The 17,266-nt window shown below is 39.6% G+C and overlaps 1 protein-coding gene across 2 annotated transcripts in view; it reads right to left on the bottom strand.

Moving 5' to 3' along the window:
• ldlrap1b (low density lipoprotein receptor adaptor protein 1b) overlaps positions 1-17,266 on the bottom strand; it is a 33,113-nt gene that overhangs the window by 3,511 nt on the left and 12,336 nt on the right. For both annotated transcript variants that reach the window (XM_032547141.1, XM_032547140.1), the window contains exons 2-8: positions 13,831-13,973; positions 12,361-12,473; positions 10,173-10,287; positions 8,784-8,856; positions 3,861-3,956; positions 1,342-1,475; positions 999-1,033 (exon numbers count right to left, since the gene is read on the bottom strand). In XM_032547141.1, the coding sequence (XP_032403032.1) occupies positions 999-1,033; positions 1,342-1,475; positions 3,861-3,956; positions 8,784-8,856; positions 10,173-10,287; positions 12,361-12,473; positions 13,831-13,973 (709 nt within the window). The remainder of the gene's footprint in view (positions 1-998; positions 1,034-1,341; positions 1,476-3,860; positions 3,957-8,783; positions 8,857-10,172; positions 10,288-12,360; positions 12,474-13,830; positions 13,974-17,266) is intronic.

The raw sequence follows: 17,266 nt of genomic DNA on the forward strand, positions 1-17,266 counted from the left end.
CAGGGACTTGTAATCCTTAAAAAATGAGGGAAAGCGCAACTTGGACAGCTATGTCCTCCTTAGTGTTGGTCTGTCATTTAAAATCAGAATAAAATGGGACACACTGTGACAAAGTTTAAGGCTTATCCTCTAGTAAGACACTGAATTTATTTTTTAAAAATTAGGGTAATGCACATAATCAACCAGCAGATGGCAGCAAAGATTTAGACTGCAACAAGGTTGGACTCAAACATCTGAATTTGATACAAAATATTGCCTCCAGAATAATCTCTACTGAGTTCAGAGAGACATCAAATACTCCACATCCTGGCTTTAATCCTTTATCTCTACCTAAAGTTCAACTGCAACAAACACAATCAGCGCCCAGCAAGCCGGCCCGATGTGCAGCCCCATCACTGCTTGCACTGTGAGCATCCTCATTAATCAAAGAACTGGAGACTAACAGCGTCACCGTGTAATTACAGTGTGTGCAGACAAATAATCATCTGATAACGGGTCTGAAACGGCCTGTCAGAGTCTGATTAAAAATACTCAGGATCCAATTCTCTTTAGCAGGACAAGACAAAATAAAATGCACTAATATTAAAAGGAAATAAAGCCCAACCTGGCAGGAGATCAACTTATTTCAGAATGCTCATTGAGGACAGGATCGACTTCTAAATATTTTTACGTTCTGTTTTTCTGTCAGAATGATACTTTAAAATACTTTTTTGTGGCTACTTTAGAATTATTCTTCCTTTGATTTAAATTAAAAGTACAAATTGTGCCTCAAAACAGAAAGATTTGTCGATGGAATATAAAATCACTGTGACCTGAGTCATACGGAGCATGACTCAGGTCAAATGTTAGCTAAACTGGAGCCTCTTCCTGCCTCTCCTGTCTGCTGGAGGGAGAGGCTGCATTTTATTATTTGATCAGGCAAGCCCGAACTGAAGACTTGGAAGTCTTTGTGCCTGTTTAATTTCAGGAAACCCTCCAACCTTCACAGCATCACTCACCTTGAAAACGCCTCGTCCAGACCGTCCTCCAGCTCCTGTCAGACACAACACAGAGAAATAAAAGGTTTTCCTGTGAAAACATGCATGCATGTAAAACTAGCCTTTTCCCCCTATTATCAAAAGTCCCACACCCTTCTCTGCCATGTGTGCATTAGATAAGACTGCTTCTGCTCAATAGGCTATTGTCCACCTCAATGTGGCTGCAGCACAACTATGGTGCCCACATTGACCGCAGCAAGTAAAGTACATCACTTGGTAGCATTTAATCAGTATTTCTATGAGGCATTCTTCTTATCAAACCCCAGCAGCGGAGACATGTTGGCCAACACCACTCTTGTCTTACCCAAACGGTATTGTTGTTCTCCGCCGCGTGATTATGCACCATGAAGGAATCCGACTCGGCCGGCTTTGTTCCTGAGTGGGCCTGCGCCGCTTTGGCTCCCTCCGCGAACTCCAGGAGAGTCCCTGTGGCTGCATCTGTAAAACACAGGAAAAGTTCACTCCATTTGAGTGCGTACTATTGCTTCATACTTCATAAAGCAGATATTAGTTTCAGGCATGTGTGAAATCATTAAAGCAGCAATGGAACTTATTAATCAACGATCTGCTGGCAGCAGAGTGCAACCTCCTGACTTTCATACCCAACACCCACAATGTTTCTGGTCTGCAACGGGATTGGTTTGTAATAGCACACATGGTGATTAATGTGCATCAACGCTAATCTTGGTCCAGGGCTAATGCATGGGTCAGTGTGTGTGATTTTTAATATCCGTACCATCCAAATCCAATATGAGAGGCAATCTCTAGCAGAAAGTAATCCACAATACAGATTCACCTGCTGCTGCAAGATCTCATGACAACTCAAACATGTTTAACTTTACAGCATTTTGCCCTGTTAGAATGTTTTAAGTTGCGAATTCAAGTACTGCGTAAATTTGTTTTATTGTTGTGCTGCATGTCATATGTTGCAGGAGTTCTTTGGTAAAAATGTTAACTTTTCCAAACCCAAGCTTTTTACACGTTTCCCTTTCTGACATTTTGGACATCTGAGAAGCATTTAGTTTTCTGTTCTCAGTTGCCGTTGATGGAGCTACAGCTGCCAGAAAATAATAGTACTCCTTTTGTCTTTGTTCTCCATGGAAAGCTCCCCTGATCTAGTTCTTTTGTGTGTACTCGTGACTCTTTCCTCAAATGTGCCATTAGGTTTATGCCCTCCTTGTTTTTGGTCCACATAGAAAGTGCTCCTGGTCCAAGTGAGATTGAAACAGGGCACATACCCGCTAAACCTGCTCCTATTGAAGGTTTCCACTTGGTGACATGGGAGATAAACCTTTAAATAAGACTTTTTTTGATTTCAGTATTTGTTTTCGGGGTTGATGAAAAGGCACAAAAATAAAAATAAAATAAAAATACACACACACACACACAAAAAAAACAATGCACCTGGTTTGGCTATGTTGCTGGATTTTACATGGATTGGACCAATTTGTCTCATTAAGTGTCTACCAAAGACATTTTTTGGGAACCTAGTTGAATTAGGTGGTGAAAATGAAGCAGATAACAGGCAATGACAGTAAAAACCTGTTTGTTACATTCTCAGAATATTTAAGGATGTTTCTTTGGCATCTGTGGAAACTAACCTCATATATGAATTTCCATACAAAACATTATATTAAAAGGAAAAAAAATCATTTTACCGAAAGAGAGAATGCAAGTGTTAGTTGTAGTTTGACATTCAGCCTTGTGTAGAGTTAGACCTTTGGTAAGGAAGATGATACCCCAGCAGGAAAAATCCCCCAGCGATCAGGATGGGCTATAATTTAGAGCCGCAGTAAGAGACGCGGTTCCAAGAGAGAGTTGAAGGTATCGTGTCACATCAATAAAGCTGACTCACCTTTCAGCAATGCCGCTGAGCCGTGACGTGCTATTTGATCACAGTGAAGGGTACAAGAATGTAACCTTCTTATTAAAAAAAAAGATCTTTCTCCAACTTCTATTTCAGAGGATTGTTCTGTCTTTTTCCCAGAAGCACTCTAAAGCTTCACCCCACTGTACAATTATGCCAATTTGCCTTGAGGAAATTCCTTTCCTCTGGCAGCCGAATGACCCAACAAGTCCAAACTTGTTGACACAGAGCCCCTGCTTTTGCAAGACTTGCTTCTCTGAGGATTATCCCCAAAAAACCCCACGTGTCATGAAACGTTTCACATCCAAGGCCACATGTAGTGTCAGGATGGATTTAGAGAAGAGATCCCTGTCTGGCCTGAGCCCAGCTGGCTGAGAAGAGGATGAAGCTCGCTACAGAGTGGATGTTTTCAGATTTTCACAAAATTCAGGCTTTTAAAAAGATCAGCAAGAAAACAATGAATAATGTAGTGTATCGTTCTGGTATCAGAAACAGAAAGGCTCTCTGTGAGCGAACCCTGCAGCCAGTTTAGAGAAATAAGAACAGGATTTTATATGGATGAGTAGATGTCGACATGTTAATGGCCGTATCATCTTACTAATTCAAATCTAACACAGTCTTATTCATGCTTTTAAACTAACTGGGCTCCACTGTATGATAATAGCTGTTATCGCAGATAGTCACAGGGATTACTGAGGCAGGATATATTTCGGCAGATCACAACGCGGCCGAATGCTTCTAAATTAAAGAGTCGATTATCATCAAACACGATCATCTTAAACTGTCACTTCCTGTTCAGATTAATGACGTCTTACTGTGAGAATCTAGCCGACCTGCAGCTCTGATGTAGGCCAACCTTTTAACGAGTGGCCGAACACGCTTCCTCTCCCCCCCGAGGATATGACTGCTGTGACAGCAAGGGTGAGAAAGACGTGATGACGGGTGACAGGACTCACCTCCTCCCTTCAGGCTGCCCAGGCTGGCCGAGCTGTTCGACTGAGAGCTGCTGGCTCCTTCGCCATCTGAACCCGACTTTACTCGCTTCTCTTTGTCTGTGGACGACAAGTCAGCACAAAGAACAGCAAGTCAGTGAAGGTCAAGAAGGTGTGACCAACTCTTCTGCAGTGCACTGCTTAAAGTACTGTTATTTTTCTAGCAGCTGAAAAATAAATAAAAGTAACATTTTTGACAAACAAGTCAAACTTAGCTGGATTTCATGTCTAAAGCCATTCATCATTATCCCTCTACTTCATAGCTATTCACTAGTTTACATTAGTCCATCGCATGAAATCACAATAATACCCTGACGTAGTAATGCAAGGAAATGTGAAGAAGAAAATAAAGATGCAAGTCATCAATTGATGAGTTAATATAAAGCTGATTGATCTCATCGCTCGACTAACAATTAATTGATAAGTGGCCATTTTCTTAAAAACCTGACTTTTTTTCTCTTGTATCAAGAGGGCCGACCGTCTTTTCATTAACAAAGATGGATTAAAAATATAGAATTCAGCATATTTTTCTCAATATGTTGAATAATAAAAAAAAAAAAAAATTTCCACATTATTTTGTGTCAGTTGTATTATACAGCTACTGAATAAACAGAAAATGTTGTTTTTTCTCACATTAGACATATTTATAAGATACACCAAAACAGGGACCACTTAGGTTGCTGAATAGAAACATAAAAGATGAAAAGAATAAACGACGCCCTCTTCTAGATGGTGACCAAACTACAACACTAAAAGAAGGCTTAGGTGGATGTTAATCGATTGGAACCAATTTTAATCTAATCATTAATCATCAATTAATCGCAAGTCAATTAATTATTTGGATCCCTAATATGAATACAGCAAAGCACTGTAAGAGAGTAAATAGGAGATGTTAAAGTGGCTCCTAAAACATCTGTTGGCTTGAACCTACAGGAGGGGGCCGTCTGCACCTCTAGAGGCTTCTCGTGAGTAAACACAGTATCAGTAGGTGAGACGGATGGAGAGCTCTACCCACGGCATCCTGTTGAGACAGTTTTCAATAAAGTGCAAGTCACACAACACGAGCAACAACAGCTGGCTTTAGACTTCCTGCAGTGCAGCGCTACTGTAGCGCCTCACCTTGCAGAGCGATTTCTGGGCCTATATTTATCACCCTTTCACAGAACGGCTGGTCTGAATGGCACCAATAACTCAGCAAAGGTTGAGACTTCTCCCTCAGAGGACAAAGGTCTATTCATAGGACAAAGCTGGACAATGCATTTGCACAACACTTCACAATGTCGACTCCATGACAGATTATGTATTGTTCTCTGACATTCTGGTGGGGAAATCTAAAGGTCAAACAACATGGCACCAGCTCTCACGTTTTAGGAGTGAAAGGTGAAACTAACTTTTTAGACTGTCTATTCTAAAATACTTTTATGATTTTATGTATGCAATTGCATATCTGCTTTTCATTTCAGCGACAAAAAACCTTAAAAAAAAAAAATGCTTCTGCTCAGTTTTACTACACATTTCACCAGGTGGGACAGCGGGATCATCACTCAGCCGGGCTCAGACCGATTTTTAGTGGACATGTGAAAAAAGTGTACATGCCATGTTTACTGAGTATGTGCGCAACTGCTAACCAATTGAAGCAAGCTCAGGTACTGCAGCAATAACAATGTTATTCATGTTACGCTGCGTGCACAATCTCTGCACTGATTAAGATTTATCCTCGTCAGCGTCCTGGAAGCCTAAAACTGAAAATGAAACTGACAGCATGACCTAGTTTCTGATCGATTTGGCTGACAGCTTTACAAATCAGAGAGGAAATCAAAGAGGATTGAACTACCAAGAGCTCAGTTGATCCTGACATAACAGTCCTAATGTTGCTGAAAACTGTAAATCCACACCCTTAATCTCAATATATGCTCACTGTTAAAAAAGAAATTCATAGAAAACAACAAAAACTTCATATATGTGACAGAATTGATGTTACCCTTTCAAAAAAAATCAGCCACATATCCTTTTGTTAGGCACTTTTTTTAATATGCTACCATACATGGCAAGATGGATGCCAAAATTTGAGAAATTAAAGTTGTCACAGTCAGCCTTTCTTATAATGTTATAGCATTTTTTAAAGTTAAACAGTTCTGCAAAGATTTTCATGTCAAATAGCACTTCTTCACCAACATTGGTGTTTCTTTTTTATCTCAGTGTGTGCAAGGGTTTTTTGTTATTACAGCCCTACCCTAAAGGACTGGCCTACTGTAAGTAATGGTCCTGCAGAGTTACAGCAGGAAAATATTTTTTATTTCATCACCACCCATCATCTATTTAGAAAAAAAATCCAATCTCCCAAGAGTCCTGGTAGCTTAGCAATGAGAGAGAGCAACGAAAGTTTCCCCCAGGCGTCCTGAAGCTCACTCCGGCTCCTCCTAAACATGAAGCCGATGTAAACATACTTCCCTGCTGTAGTGTTTACAGTGAATATTCTATGAGAACAACTTTAAGAACAAAGTTGGGAGATGTAATATACGGAGGAATGTGGGTCAGGCATGTGTGTTGTACTGAGGAGAACCACAGTGGGTGGTGCAAGAAGAGCTCCTCCAAAAACACAAGAAAACCAGACGGTGGATCTCATCTTCCTGCCTGCCTTAATCCTGAGGGGTCCAGACTCGGAAGATTGCTTTGGGACTCAATTTCGAAAGGAAATCTGTTTAGAGAAAAAATATATATACTTTGCCTCTTCTGAAGTTTCAAGGATGAGGAGAAGGATAACGTGAGCAGAGGAAGGGAGCTTGAGTGAAACACTAAAAAGGTTGCATTCAATTTTAAGTATTTAACCGAAAGCGAGGAAAATAAAAGGCCTGAAGAGGTGTGAGGCGAGGAATCCTTGGCCTTGGTGTAAGCAAAACAAAACAAAAAAAATAGATGCCTTCCATAGAAGACAGAAGGAAAAGCTGGTAGAAACGTTGCCTTTCGTCTGGTGCAGACGTGCGTCTCTAAAGGACTGCATAAATCAGCCTTCGTGTGAGACGGCATCTGACATGGCACTGACATTGAACATGTCATGGGGCTGAGCTTCAGCTGACACAAGCGCACAATCATTTTCCTTTCTCTCAGCAGCCCTCTGAGCGTCACCCTTTCATGCTTTATTGCCCCCACACCCTACCCAGTTGCTCCCCCATTCTTTATCAGTCCTTGTAGCGAGCACCGAGAGACGAGAATTATTCTACGTTCAAGCCGCAGGTGCAAAACAATGCAGGCAGCAATTGGACAATCAATGAATTCAAAAGACCACCAACAAGGCAGCACACATGTAAAAAAATGAGTAAGGTGGTGGTGAGAGGAGAACTGGGGATGCATGAACTAATATTATGTGGTAAGATATGCTCATTTACAGAAGAGTCAAACATGCAGTAAATTATACACGCTCTACTGAGTTTTAAAAAAAAACAACAACAAAAACTACTGCTTGTGTTGGCCACCCTCCTCACACAGCTGCTCCGACGGTCTGTTGTCTTCAAAGACATACATTTAGGTATATTAAGTGGAATATTAAAAATGCTCAGAAATATCAAAGTACCAGCTAGACTCATAAAACACACACACGAATGTATAATAAGGGAAGGAAAGCACTGTGTGGTTAAGGATGCAGTGAAGAGAAAATGCACATTCCCACACATCTGCCTCAGGAAACACTTAATTCCTTCACAGTCTTCATTCACTAAAATCTTACAACTTCCAAGACTGAAATGTCCAGATTTGTTGGGTTTTGATGTTCAGATGTGTGCATCACCAGTAAATGTTTCAAAAATCCAAATCTTCTCTCCAGAGACCCAGCAAGCCCCAGTTAGCATATTAAACAAAATAATGATGGCACAAGTAGAAAACAAGCAGGGCTTGTTTGGAAAGGCTGAAAGAAGAATAAAAATATGGCAGCACAACTTGGATTTACAAAGTTGGCTCTGGGTCAACCACAAGACTTCTGGAACATGTATTAGAAGAACTGGTTCAACAACTGGTGAACATTCAGGGGAAAATAGATGGGTAGAGTTTGGGTTGGGTTCTACAGTCAAATGTAAGAACGTGTCCAAAAAGCTGACGCTTGACCCAAACTAGGTCATCAACAAGACACCAAATCTAGAACAGACTAGCTGAAAAAACCTCAACCTCAATAAAAAGCTGTGGTGGGTTCTTAAGACAGCTATGAATACATGAAAACCTGCATAGTAAATCTGAAGCAATGCTGCAAAACAGAGAAAAATTGCCTGCTTTTTTCATTTTGTTAGAATGTATGTTAAAGACTAAATCATATTTAACACTTTAGGAGATTTTTTTGACAAGGTTGTGAAATAGTGTACTTTCTACAGCTTATAAATACGAACGATCAAAATAATGCAGACGGTTTTACTTTGATCGACAGAAAAAGGAAATAAATCACTAATGCTGACTAAAATACAAAATGATCTCAGATCCTCTTTTGCATCTTCATGGACTGTAACTTAGAAAGTTACATTTGCATCTCTAGATTCTGAGTTAGTAGTTTTTAATTTTTAAAACACTGATTCAGCTTAAACGGGCCTAGAAGATTCTTAGAGGTGATTGTTACAGTCAGCCGTCACTAAACTCAAACAGCTCTCTATGCACTAATTGATGGTTTGGTTTAACTAATGTGGCTGTAAAATTCCTCTGAATGTGTGAAAATAGCTACACAGTTTGTCAGTATTTCATAAGGTGTAGAGAACATAATCAAGGAGAAGTGGGAAAATGTATTTTTCTGTGTTGACATGGCAACCTCAGGATAAAGAAGAAAGATGAGGGATGTGTAGGCTGTATGGCGAGTTTCCACTCATCTGTCAGAGGGAAATTGCGGGGCGGGGCTGGGGCGACCATGCGTACCTTCCTTGGAAGCTTGCCAGAACTCGAATGCCACTCTGAAAGCCTGAGCCACCGTCAGGGTTACGGCCTGGGCCTGTTAGGGGAGACAGATGTCAGTCGGGGATGAAAAATACCGTCACGCATGTCAGCGACAGGAAGGCGAGAGCCGTCGTCCTGACACAAACAGGAAGCGACCGCAAACACAGGAGGCTTCGTCTTAAGGTACTTGAGGAGAGGGAAGAGAAACCAGTGGATTACATGACCAGTTGTTTGTGCAACTGGGAGGATACGTGGCCTTTTAGCCACAACTAAATTAGTGGGAGGAAGGAAGAAAAGGGAGTGGCTCCGTCATTCAGAAAACCTCCAGGGATGTGAGAACGCCAAGAAGAAGAATCACAAACTCTTTGACTTCCTTCTTCTAACTTCACATGTATTGGTCTGCATGAATAAAAGTCAAAGTATTGCAGCAGTGAATGGGTTTTCTGAATGTTTTCCATGTTTGTAGCACAGCTAAAATTACCTCTACTCCATGTTTACGGCTCTGTCCACATCATTTCCTGTAGCCCTGGACATCATTTCAGAGCGATCATTCCCACTGAGGGTAGTTTGTTGACTTCCAGGGAAAGTCAACAAACTTTCTTACTGTCAGTCTTCACATGGTAAGAAAACTCATCATACTATGGATTTATGAAAAGAGATTTTCGGAACCTGCACAACACAGGCTGAATCTCAATAAATCAGATCAACACTGAAAAGTAAATCTATTTTAGTAATTCATTTAAATTCAAAACTAAACTAAGACTCCTATTACTCTCCTTCATTACACAAACTGATGAATTTCAAGAGTTAATTTTTGATAACTGTGGCATTTGGTATTGAAAGAGGTTTGAATATTTCATAAGAACAGTAAAAATTTATATTTCACACTTACTTTATCTACACTGTCATAAGAACACTGGTGACATCACCCACAAGGAGTGTAAACCCCACAATGTTATCGACAAAGAAGCTGGCAGTAGGCAAGGTGCTGTACCCAAGCATTTTCATGGAAAGTTGATTGGAAGGAAAAACTGTGATAGAAAAATGGGCATTGAAAAGAAAGCTATTACAGAGTTGGGATTGGAAGCAGTCCTTCAAGAGCCTCTATGCACAGAGGCTCTTGAAGCCTCTGTGCATGTCCTGATACATGTATATCCAGAACTCGATACATGATATATCATGTATCAGGACATGATGTGCATGAGTCGAGTTAAACCACATGTGAAAACATCACAATTGCCTTACCTTGGGTGAACAGCACATAACTGTTGCTCAGTAACAAAGTCCTAGTTTCACATTTGGGTCCTCTAAGTGAACACAGGGCTTAAACGGTTACCATTCCCGTGTGGACGGGATCTTATTATTACTCACCATTTTTCTCTTGGAGCAGAGGAAGGCGTGACACTCGAGAGTCTCGTTGTGCTGGCTCTGGGCGATGTAGGCAAACACCTTATCGTGCATCTTGTCCGCAGTGCAATATGATATTCTGAAACAAACACATATGCAAGCACTTTAATCCAATTACAGAGAAAGCAGGATCATTATCCGTGCCTGCGATATCTATGAGGTCACAGTTTTTGTATGGGACGTTGCTTTTTGTAGTCTCTCGCACTTAAAAGTGAAAGGGAAGTAGAAAGGCATCCAGATGTGCCATTCCTGTGTCATGTGGCGGTAATAAGTCCTGCTCGTCAGCCTCAGGTGCAGAGGAAGCCTTTAAATCAAACTATAATGACCTACAAATAGCTTTTCTCCTCACTTCAGCATGCTGTCATTATTCTAATATCAAAGCCATGAGCAGGGATGGACAGGCAAAAACAATGATGACTTTAATGAATTTCTGCCATCTGTCCTCTCTCTGCCCTTCTTGCAACTCTGAGCATCATCTTCACTGTCCAATCATCCTGGGTCATATTATCTGAGGTGGGGTTTGAGCAACAAAGATTTACTGCAAATATTTGGGTGGGACGCCATTAGAGAAACCAGAAGTCAGGGGAACTATTTGGTTTTTTTCTCTTAGCAGATGTGTGAGGAACAAAGCTGCATTCCACTCAGAGCAGCTGCTTTAGGTTTCTGCACCATCACAAAGTCACTGTTGGACTCAACCTGAAACAATCTGCTTGGAATTGTGTTTAAAAAGGGGTAGCATTTCTGAGCAAATGCAAAGTGACAAAAACAACACGGGAGAATGTGGCACGCTGGAAACAATACGAGCCATTAGCTGCCAATGGAGATGAAATAATGAATACAGAGATTTGCACACTGAGAGGTTTAAACAGCAGGGGCTTCATGAGTGGAACTGATCCGATTTGTGGCCAGTGGGTTTTAGAAAGCTCTTCAGGATCTTATACCAGCAATTAGTGCTTAATACAGCGAGGTTTGTGTGTTTTCAAAGAAAATCCACACCAAAAAGATTTGTCTAAGCATGTTCCACAAAAGCATAAAACAGAGCAACTTTGCTGCAGTCAGTTTGTAAGTGTTTCTCTCGCCCTCTCACAGCCTGAATCACCTGAAAAAATGTCTGAACATGTTCTAGAAAATACCGCCTGGGTTTCTGCAGCTACTTAAATCTGTGCTTCCTCAGAGATTCTTTCTTTTTTAACATAAAAACAAATGGATCTGACTTTTTTCTAAGAAACAGAGAGTAGAAGTTGGTGCAACCAAGTATAAAGGTGAGGTGTGTTCACTGTCACAAAAAAAAGATTGGATTTTTGAGTTTACAACAAAGCTGATCAGTAAGAGCCAAAACATTGCCCCTTTCTTCTCAACAAATTATTTCCTTATCCATCTTAAAATAAGTAAAGGACAGTTTTGTTCAAGTAAGAAAGAAAAGCAGAAAGAAATCATTCGACATTGAGGCAATTATGTTAATTTATGCTCAGATGTAATGTGACTTACACCACAGTAAATTAATATGCTTAGTTAATATGCTGGGAGGTTATATTATGCAGTTTTCATTTTCCACAAATGTATCATTTTTATTTCGGTCTTCCTCTCACTGTTAGGTTGAAGCTGACCTTTATTTTGACTTCTTTCCAATTTTACTTTTTCCCTCTTTCAATAAACTTTGTGCAAAAGAAAATAGCAGATGAATGCACATCAGTGAAATAACCATAGACTTTCACATTCAGAGAGCGTGGCTGAGAAAGAACAAAAATATAACTTCAGAAACCCGTAAGCTGTCTGTGGAGCGTTTATGGAAAAGTCCCATCTCTTCTTGATATGCAGCCCAATATAAGTGAATTAAGTGAAAGGTGAGTCATGCCGGGCTCATCGGGTCATGAACTAAGCTTGCAGGCTGAGGCAGGTGAGGTTTTAACAAGAGAAGACAGATGTGGCTCCCTGTGACACCTCGGGTAAAAGCTCAGACTTACAACAGCTGCGGCGTTCCCAAAGGAGTTAAGATTGATGAGAAAAACAGCTGAGAGGGCGACTCGTTTTCCTCTCCCTCACACAGATATACCACACATCCACAGAGTGATAAATGAGAGCCAGGCAGGAACAAGAACTTTGCTTTAGTTCGGCGTGATCAGGTCGAGGTCGGTTTGACAGGATGACTGACCTGTATATGGAGATATTTTCTATCAGCTGGTTTGAGGCACTGTCGTAAAGGATGATTCCACGAGGCGAGACCGTTAGCGTGACTTTCTGGAGCTTTTTCCCGCTGGCTTTGGCCTGGAAACGAGAGAGCAGGGAGAGAAGGAAAGGGCGGAGGTCACAGAGGAGACAATAGAGGAGGGAGTGTGAGAGAAAAAAATAAATCTGCATTTCTAAATTACAACCTGCGGAGCTAATTGGTGATGTAATCAGACAATGAAAAGTCACCAGTGAGATGACAGAGGGCTACTAAAACTGCCATGTTTCATCAAGCCTTTCATTAGGCTTTCAGATATATGCGAGACCAAACAACAACTGCAGAAAGAAAAATCAGGCATATAAACAGCCCTTCACATTTTCACAAATGATCTTTCATTGCAGAAGCAAAACCCCATCAAAGTTTGGTTGAATTTTAGTAAAATAAAGTCTGTTTTAAGATGAGAAGAATTTCTACGAACTTTTTTTTTTTAATCTGTAATTTTGGAGTAACATCGCGCTGAGGTCCATTTGTCTTGGCTATTCTTCAAAATCGGAAAGAGCTGTTAAAAAAGTATAAAAAACAGAAATCAATACAGAAAGAGTTGAGAAGAAGAGAGAACAAGAAAGACTCCGGGACTCTGGTGATCTACAGAGAATGTGCAAAGAGGAATTGCCAAAATATAAAATGTTATGGAAGACCAAGAGTATCTCAGTTCATAAAAGAGAGTAATAAGTGCAGGACTGTGGCACCAGAGACAAAAACTTTCTCCAGAAAATAAATGTACGCAAATTAAAGGTCGCACTTTTCAAAATTTTCAGTACGAGATTACAGCACTGCAATAAAAGCTTATTTTATCTTAAGGCTTTTCACAAATATTTACCAGCACTGAAGGTGATGTATATCTAAACCATAAATTAACTGAGGCAGTTACGTAAAACAACTCCATAATGCCTATAATCTCACTGCCCAAGTCTTGCTATTCATCAAAATGTCAGAAAACATATCAGTTTAGCTGTAATCCGCTTTAGAGCGGACACCAACAGATTAGACTAAATCAGAGCCTTTTAGTTCCCCCCTCATTCATCAGCGTCTCTCAAGAATCCCACCATTGTGCCGTCTCTAACTTCATTATTCAGCGAGCTGATGGATCCCATAACATTAAGCCGTTTCTACCGGAGCCACAGTCTGAGTAGCAGGGTCCACACTAATTGTGTCCTCTTCTAAAATGTCAACGATGCGTTTGAGGAAGGTGGTCGGGGGAAGCAGTGTGATCACATTTCACTGAGGTGCCAGTCAGGTCATAATCATCGGGAGCGGCAGAGGTGATGATGTGGAGAAAATATTATAAATGCTTGACAGGAACTCATTTTCTGTTGGTAGGTTATTTACATACAGAGGAGATTTGGGTGTTTAAGCTAATTCAGGCTGTGTGTGTGTGCGTTTGTGGTGTTTTACCGTGGCTACTATCCTTTTGACGGCAGCCGCAGAGAGCTCCTCGCCTTTGGGCTGCTCCACCATCGTCACCCCCAGGTATTTGAGGTGAAACACCATGCCCTCCAGCAGGGTCTCCCTCGTGTCCGTCCAGTTCTCTGGAAGCTCTACAAAAATCACACACACACACACACACAGCAGTGAAACTTCTGAACACAAACAACCCAGCAAATAACATCACAGGAATGTCCTTTCAGATTGCAAATAAAAAGCTTTCTATGAATGAATAGCTTGATTGGGATTACTAGAAACCAGCAGAGAAATGAAATATTCTGACAATTTTCCCATGATCATTTCTGACCAGAGGTAGCCAGAAGAATCTGACTTATTTCCTATTTATTACATGAATCAGAACATAAAAACTTCCACTTTGTGGCCTATAAATGCATCAGCAAACAGAATGTCCTGTGCTGCACTTTTTTTTGACATTAATAAATATCAGATAAAAAAAGTTAGGGACAGAATATTTAAGCATAAATGGGAATAATATTTTCATCCCTTCACTTTCTGTTAGATTCAAAATCACTACCAACATCAAGGAAGCTGCAGCATATTTATTTTCTCTATGAAGTTTATACAAATGGTCAAAATTGTAACTGGCAGGTCTAAGAAATAAAAAAAAGTTTTCTGCATCTTTAATTAAAGCCCTAATGTCACTTATGAAAAACATACATACATAAACACATAACTTTGAGTTAAAAAAAAAACAGCCAAAGGTTATAAACATGACAAATTTCAATTCTTCATAGAAAATTTAATTAAAGATGGGACTGAAACTGAGACAATTTTCCCATTGAAAAAAGTAATCAGGAACTCAGTTGGTCAAATGCTAATAAAGGGTCGCCGCATCGACTGCTGGACAGTGAGGCGGGTCTGTCAACACTAAGGTACGGCATGCTGTGTTTTGTTTTTTTTTCTTGGATTGATCTCCAGCACCATCATCTAAACATAAAATAAGATTATATCTTTTGGAAGAAGCCGTGCCTCTTAAAGTAATCTGGGGATTTGTGAAATTAAGGCCAAGACAGTCTAAAGCCAATCTGGAAATGTCAGCTGAACCAGAAGCTCAAATATAATCTAAAAATCTGAAAGCTGTAAAAACAGTTGCTTGAAGTTGAGAACGGTCAAGAGATCCAGATACAAGCTTAGTTTAGCTTAGTGTGATTGAATTTTTTAAAATTCAATTCAAAGTATGTAAGACTCTAAAACAATCTTACGAAACTTGCTCTGGCCAATATTTTATTAGTTCATTTAAATCAAAATTTCTACATTACGTGTATTGTTACAGTGTTCATAGTATTTTTTTTATTTGTTTTATCTTGGATCCCAATGACACAACCTGAATAAATAGAAGTCAAATAAATTAATAAATGTGGATTGCTCTGCTTTATTTTTCTGTTTTAATAAACATTTGGGGGGTTAAAATAGATTGGGACCATAAACCTCCTCTGACCTTCTTAGACAAACACTTCAACTTTATCCATCCCGGTTTAAATCACTACTTCCTCTAATCACTCCATGTAATATGCTTAGTAAACATCATCAGAAGCAGCACTGGGCTCTTTTAAACCATCAGAAATCCCAAGACTTCAGTTCATTTCCATCGTCTGAACACAACTACTTTGCAAAGAGACATAATTCAAGGATTCTTTAAAGCATCAAGTCAATTTAATACAAGCATGAGTACTGGATCATGTTAGAAGCATTCTAGTGGTCCCTCATTTGGTTTATGCGAAACCAAAAACTACTTCAACTGAGAGCTCAGCTGAGCTAAAATAAAACTAGAAACAAAAAGATAAACAAAGCTAGTAGAAGCTAGAAAGAAAACCTTTTTCCTTGACGCTTAGAAAAGGGTTCCTTGGATGTTGTGTGAGTATGTGAGAGGGAAATCCATTTGTCTCTTCAAGAGTCCCATTTAAAAAACAAACACCACCGTCCGCCTGCCTGTTTGGCCTGTTGGAGATCAGTATTTTCAAGGTGTAATATCACTGCTATCAGTAGGTTTTTATCAAAGGGATTCAACACAAAGTTGATGTATTTAATGTTCTACTACTGAAAAGACAGCAAGCAGGTAGAAAAAAAAACAAAAAAACGGGCCTTTGGTTTCTACTGTGGTGTGCTCCAGCAGTCCACCTGCTCCTTTCCCAAACAACCCCACCCTCTAATCATCTCCATCCCTGTTAAGTGCCTTGTTGCAGTGTTTGTTCTTCTTTTCTTTCCTGTTTAATTATTAGCTCCATCTCTCAGCAGACGGTATTTTTTCCCCCCACAATCTGCATGATGCAAACAGTTCTGGCCTATGATAACACAAAACCATTTGCTCTGGCTGTAAAAATGCATAATTATGGTCACCCGATTGTAGATATAAGAACTCGTTAAAATATGGACAAACTTGTGTCACTGTAGAGAGACACCTTTTGCTCGGTGAAATTATTTTTAGTTACATATCTGCTTCTGCGTCCCATTAGAGAAAAACAAAGACATGTTTTGCACATATTAGCACCCATAAATACCTTTATGAAGTTGCCCCCAAGAGTTTTAGAAATGCTTTTCAAAGTGGAGATTTTCAAAAAAAAAAAGTGGTCTGTGGTGGATCTGTTTGGACAAGATATCTAAAAATTAGACAAAAATGCATTTTTTTCTGTTTTTCTACCTCATGTTTCACTTTGCCCTTCCTTGGTATACATTAAAATTTAACATTAGCTAAGGAAGTTCTTTGCTTTTATTGTTTTTAGGAGGGAAAAATGTCTATCCTTTTCATTTAGGCTCCAGCATAATTGCTTTCTGAATAAACTCACAGCTTTATTCTCTGCAACTTAAAAAGGTTAAAACGATAAAATTGTCTATTTGAGACCATTTTGATCTAATATAATGATAGTGACATAATAATGCCCACTCAAACCAACTTTGTACAAAACATGATCAAAAATCAAAAATAAAAAGGAAATAAAAACCACATAAAACATAAATAAAACAAAATTTGTCAACTCTGTAAACAAAACTGGCTTCGTTAATCAGACAGAAAATGATTGACCTGTTTAGTTCATCATGTGATTAATTGAATAATTGCTTATTGCAACAGGCTTATTTTTGTGTGAACCTATATTTGATGCGACTATTACACCTGGATTTTCTATCTATATTCATTCTATTGTATTAATTCACTTTGCGTTTCATCATCTGCATTACTCCGTATCCGAATATAAATGACATCAAGTGTGCTTTCCATTCAAAAACTGCCAACTAAAAATGTAACCCATCTCGTACTGTTTGTGAATATTCATATTGCAAAGAGTCTTTACTTATTTTAAAAGCTTTCCTAATGTATTATTTATTGAGTGAGAATGCTCTGTCATTTAGAGTGCAGAAATCATTGGTTTTGTGGCAGCAAATTAAAACC

Source organism: Xiphophorus hellerii, chromosome 19, assembly GCF_003331165.1.
Source record: "Xiphophorus hellerii strain 12219 chromosome 19, Xiphophorus_hellerii-4.1, whole genome shotgun sequence".
Taxonomy (NCBI): domain Eukaryota; kingdom Metazoa; phylum Chordata; class Actinopteri; order Cyprinodontiformes; family Poeciliidae; genus Xiphophorus; species Xiphophorus hellerii.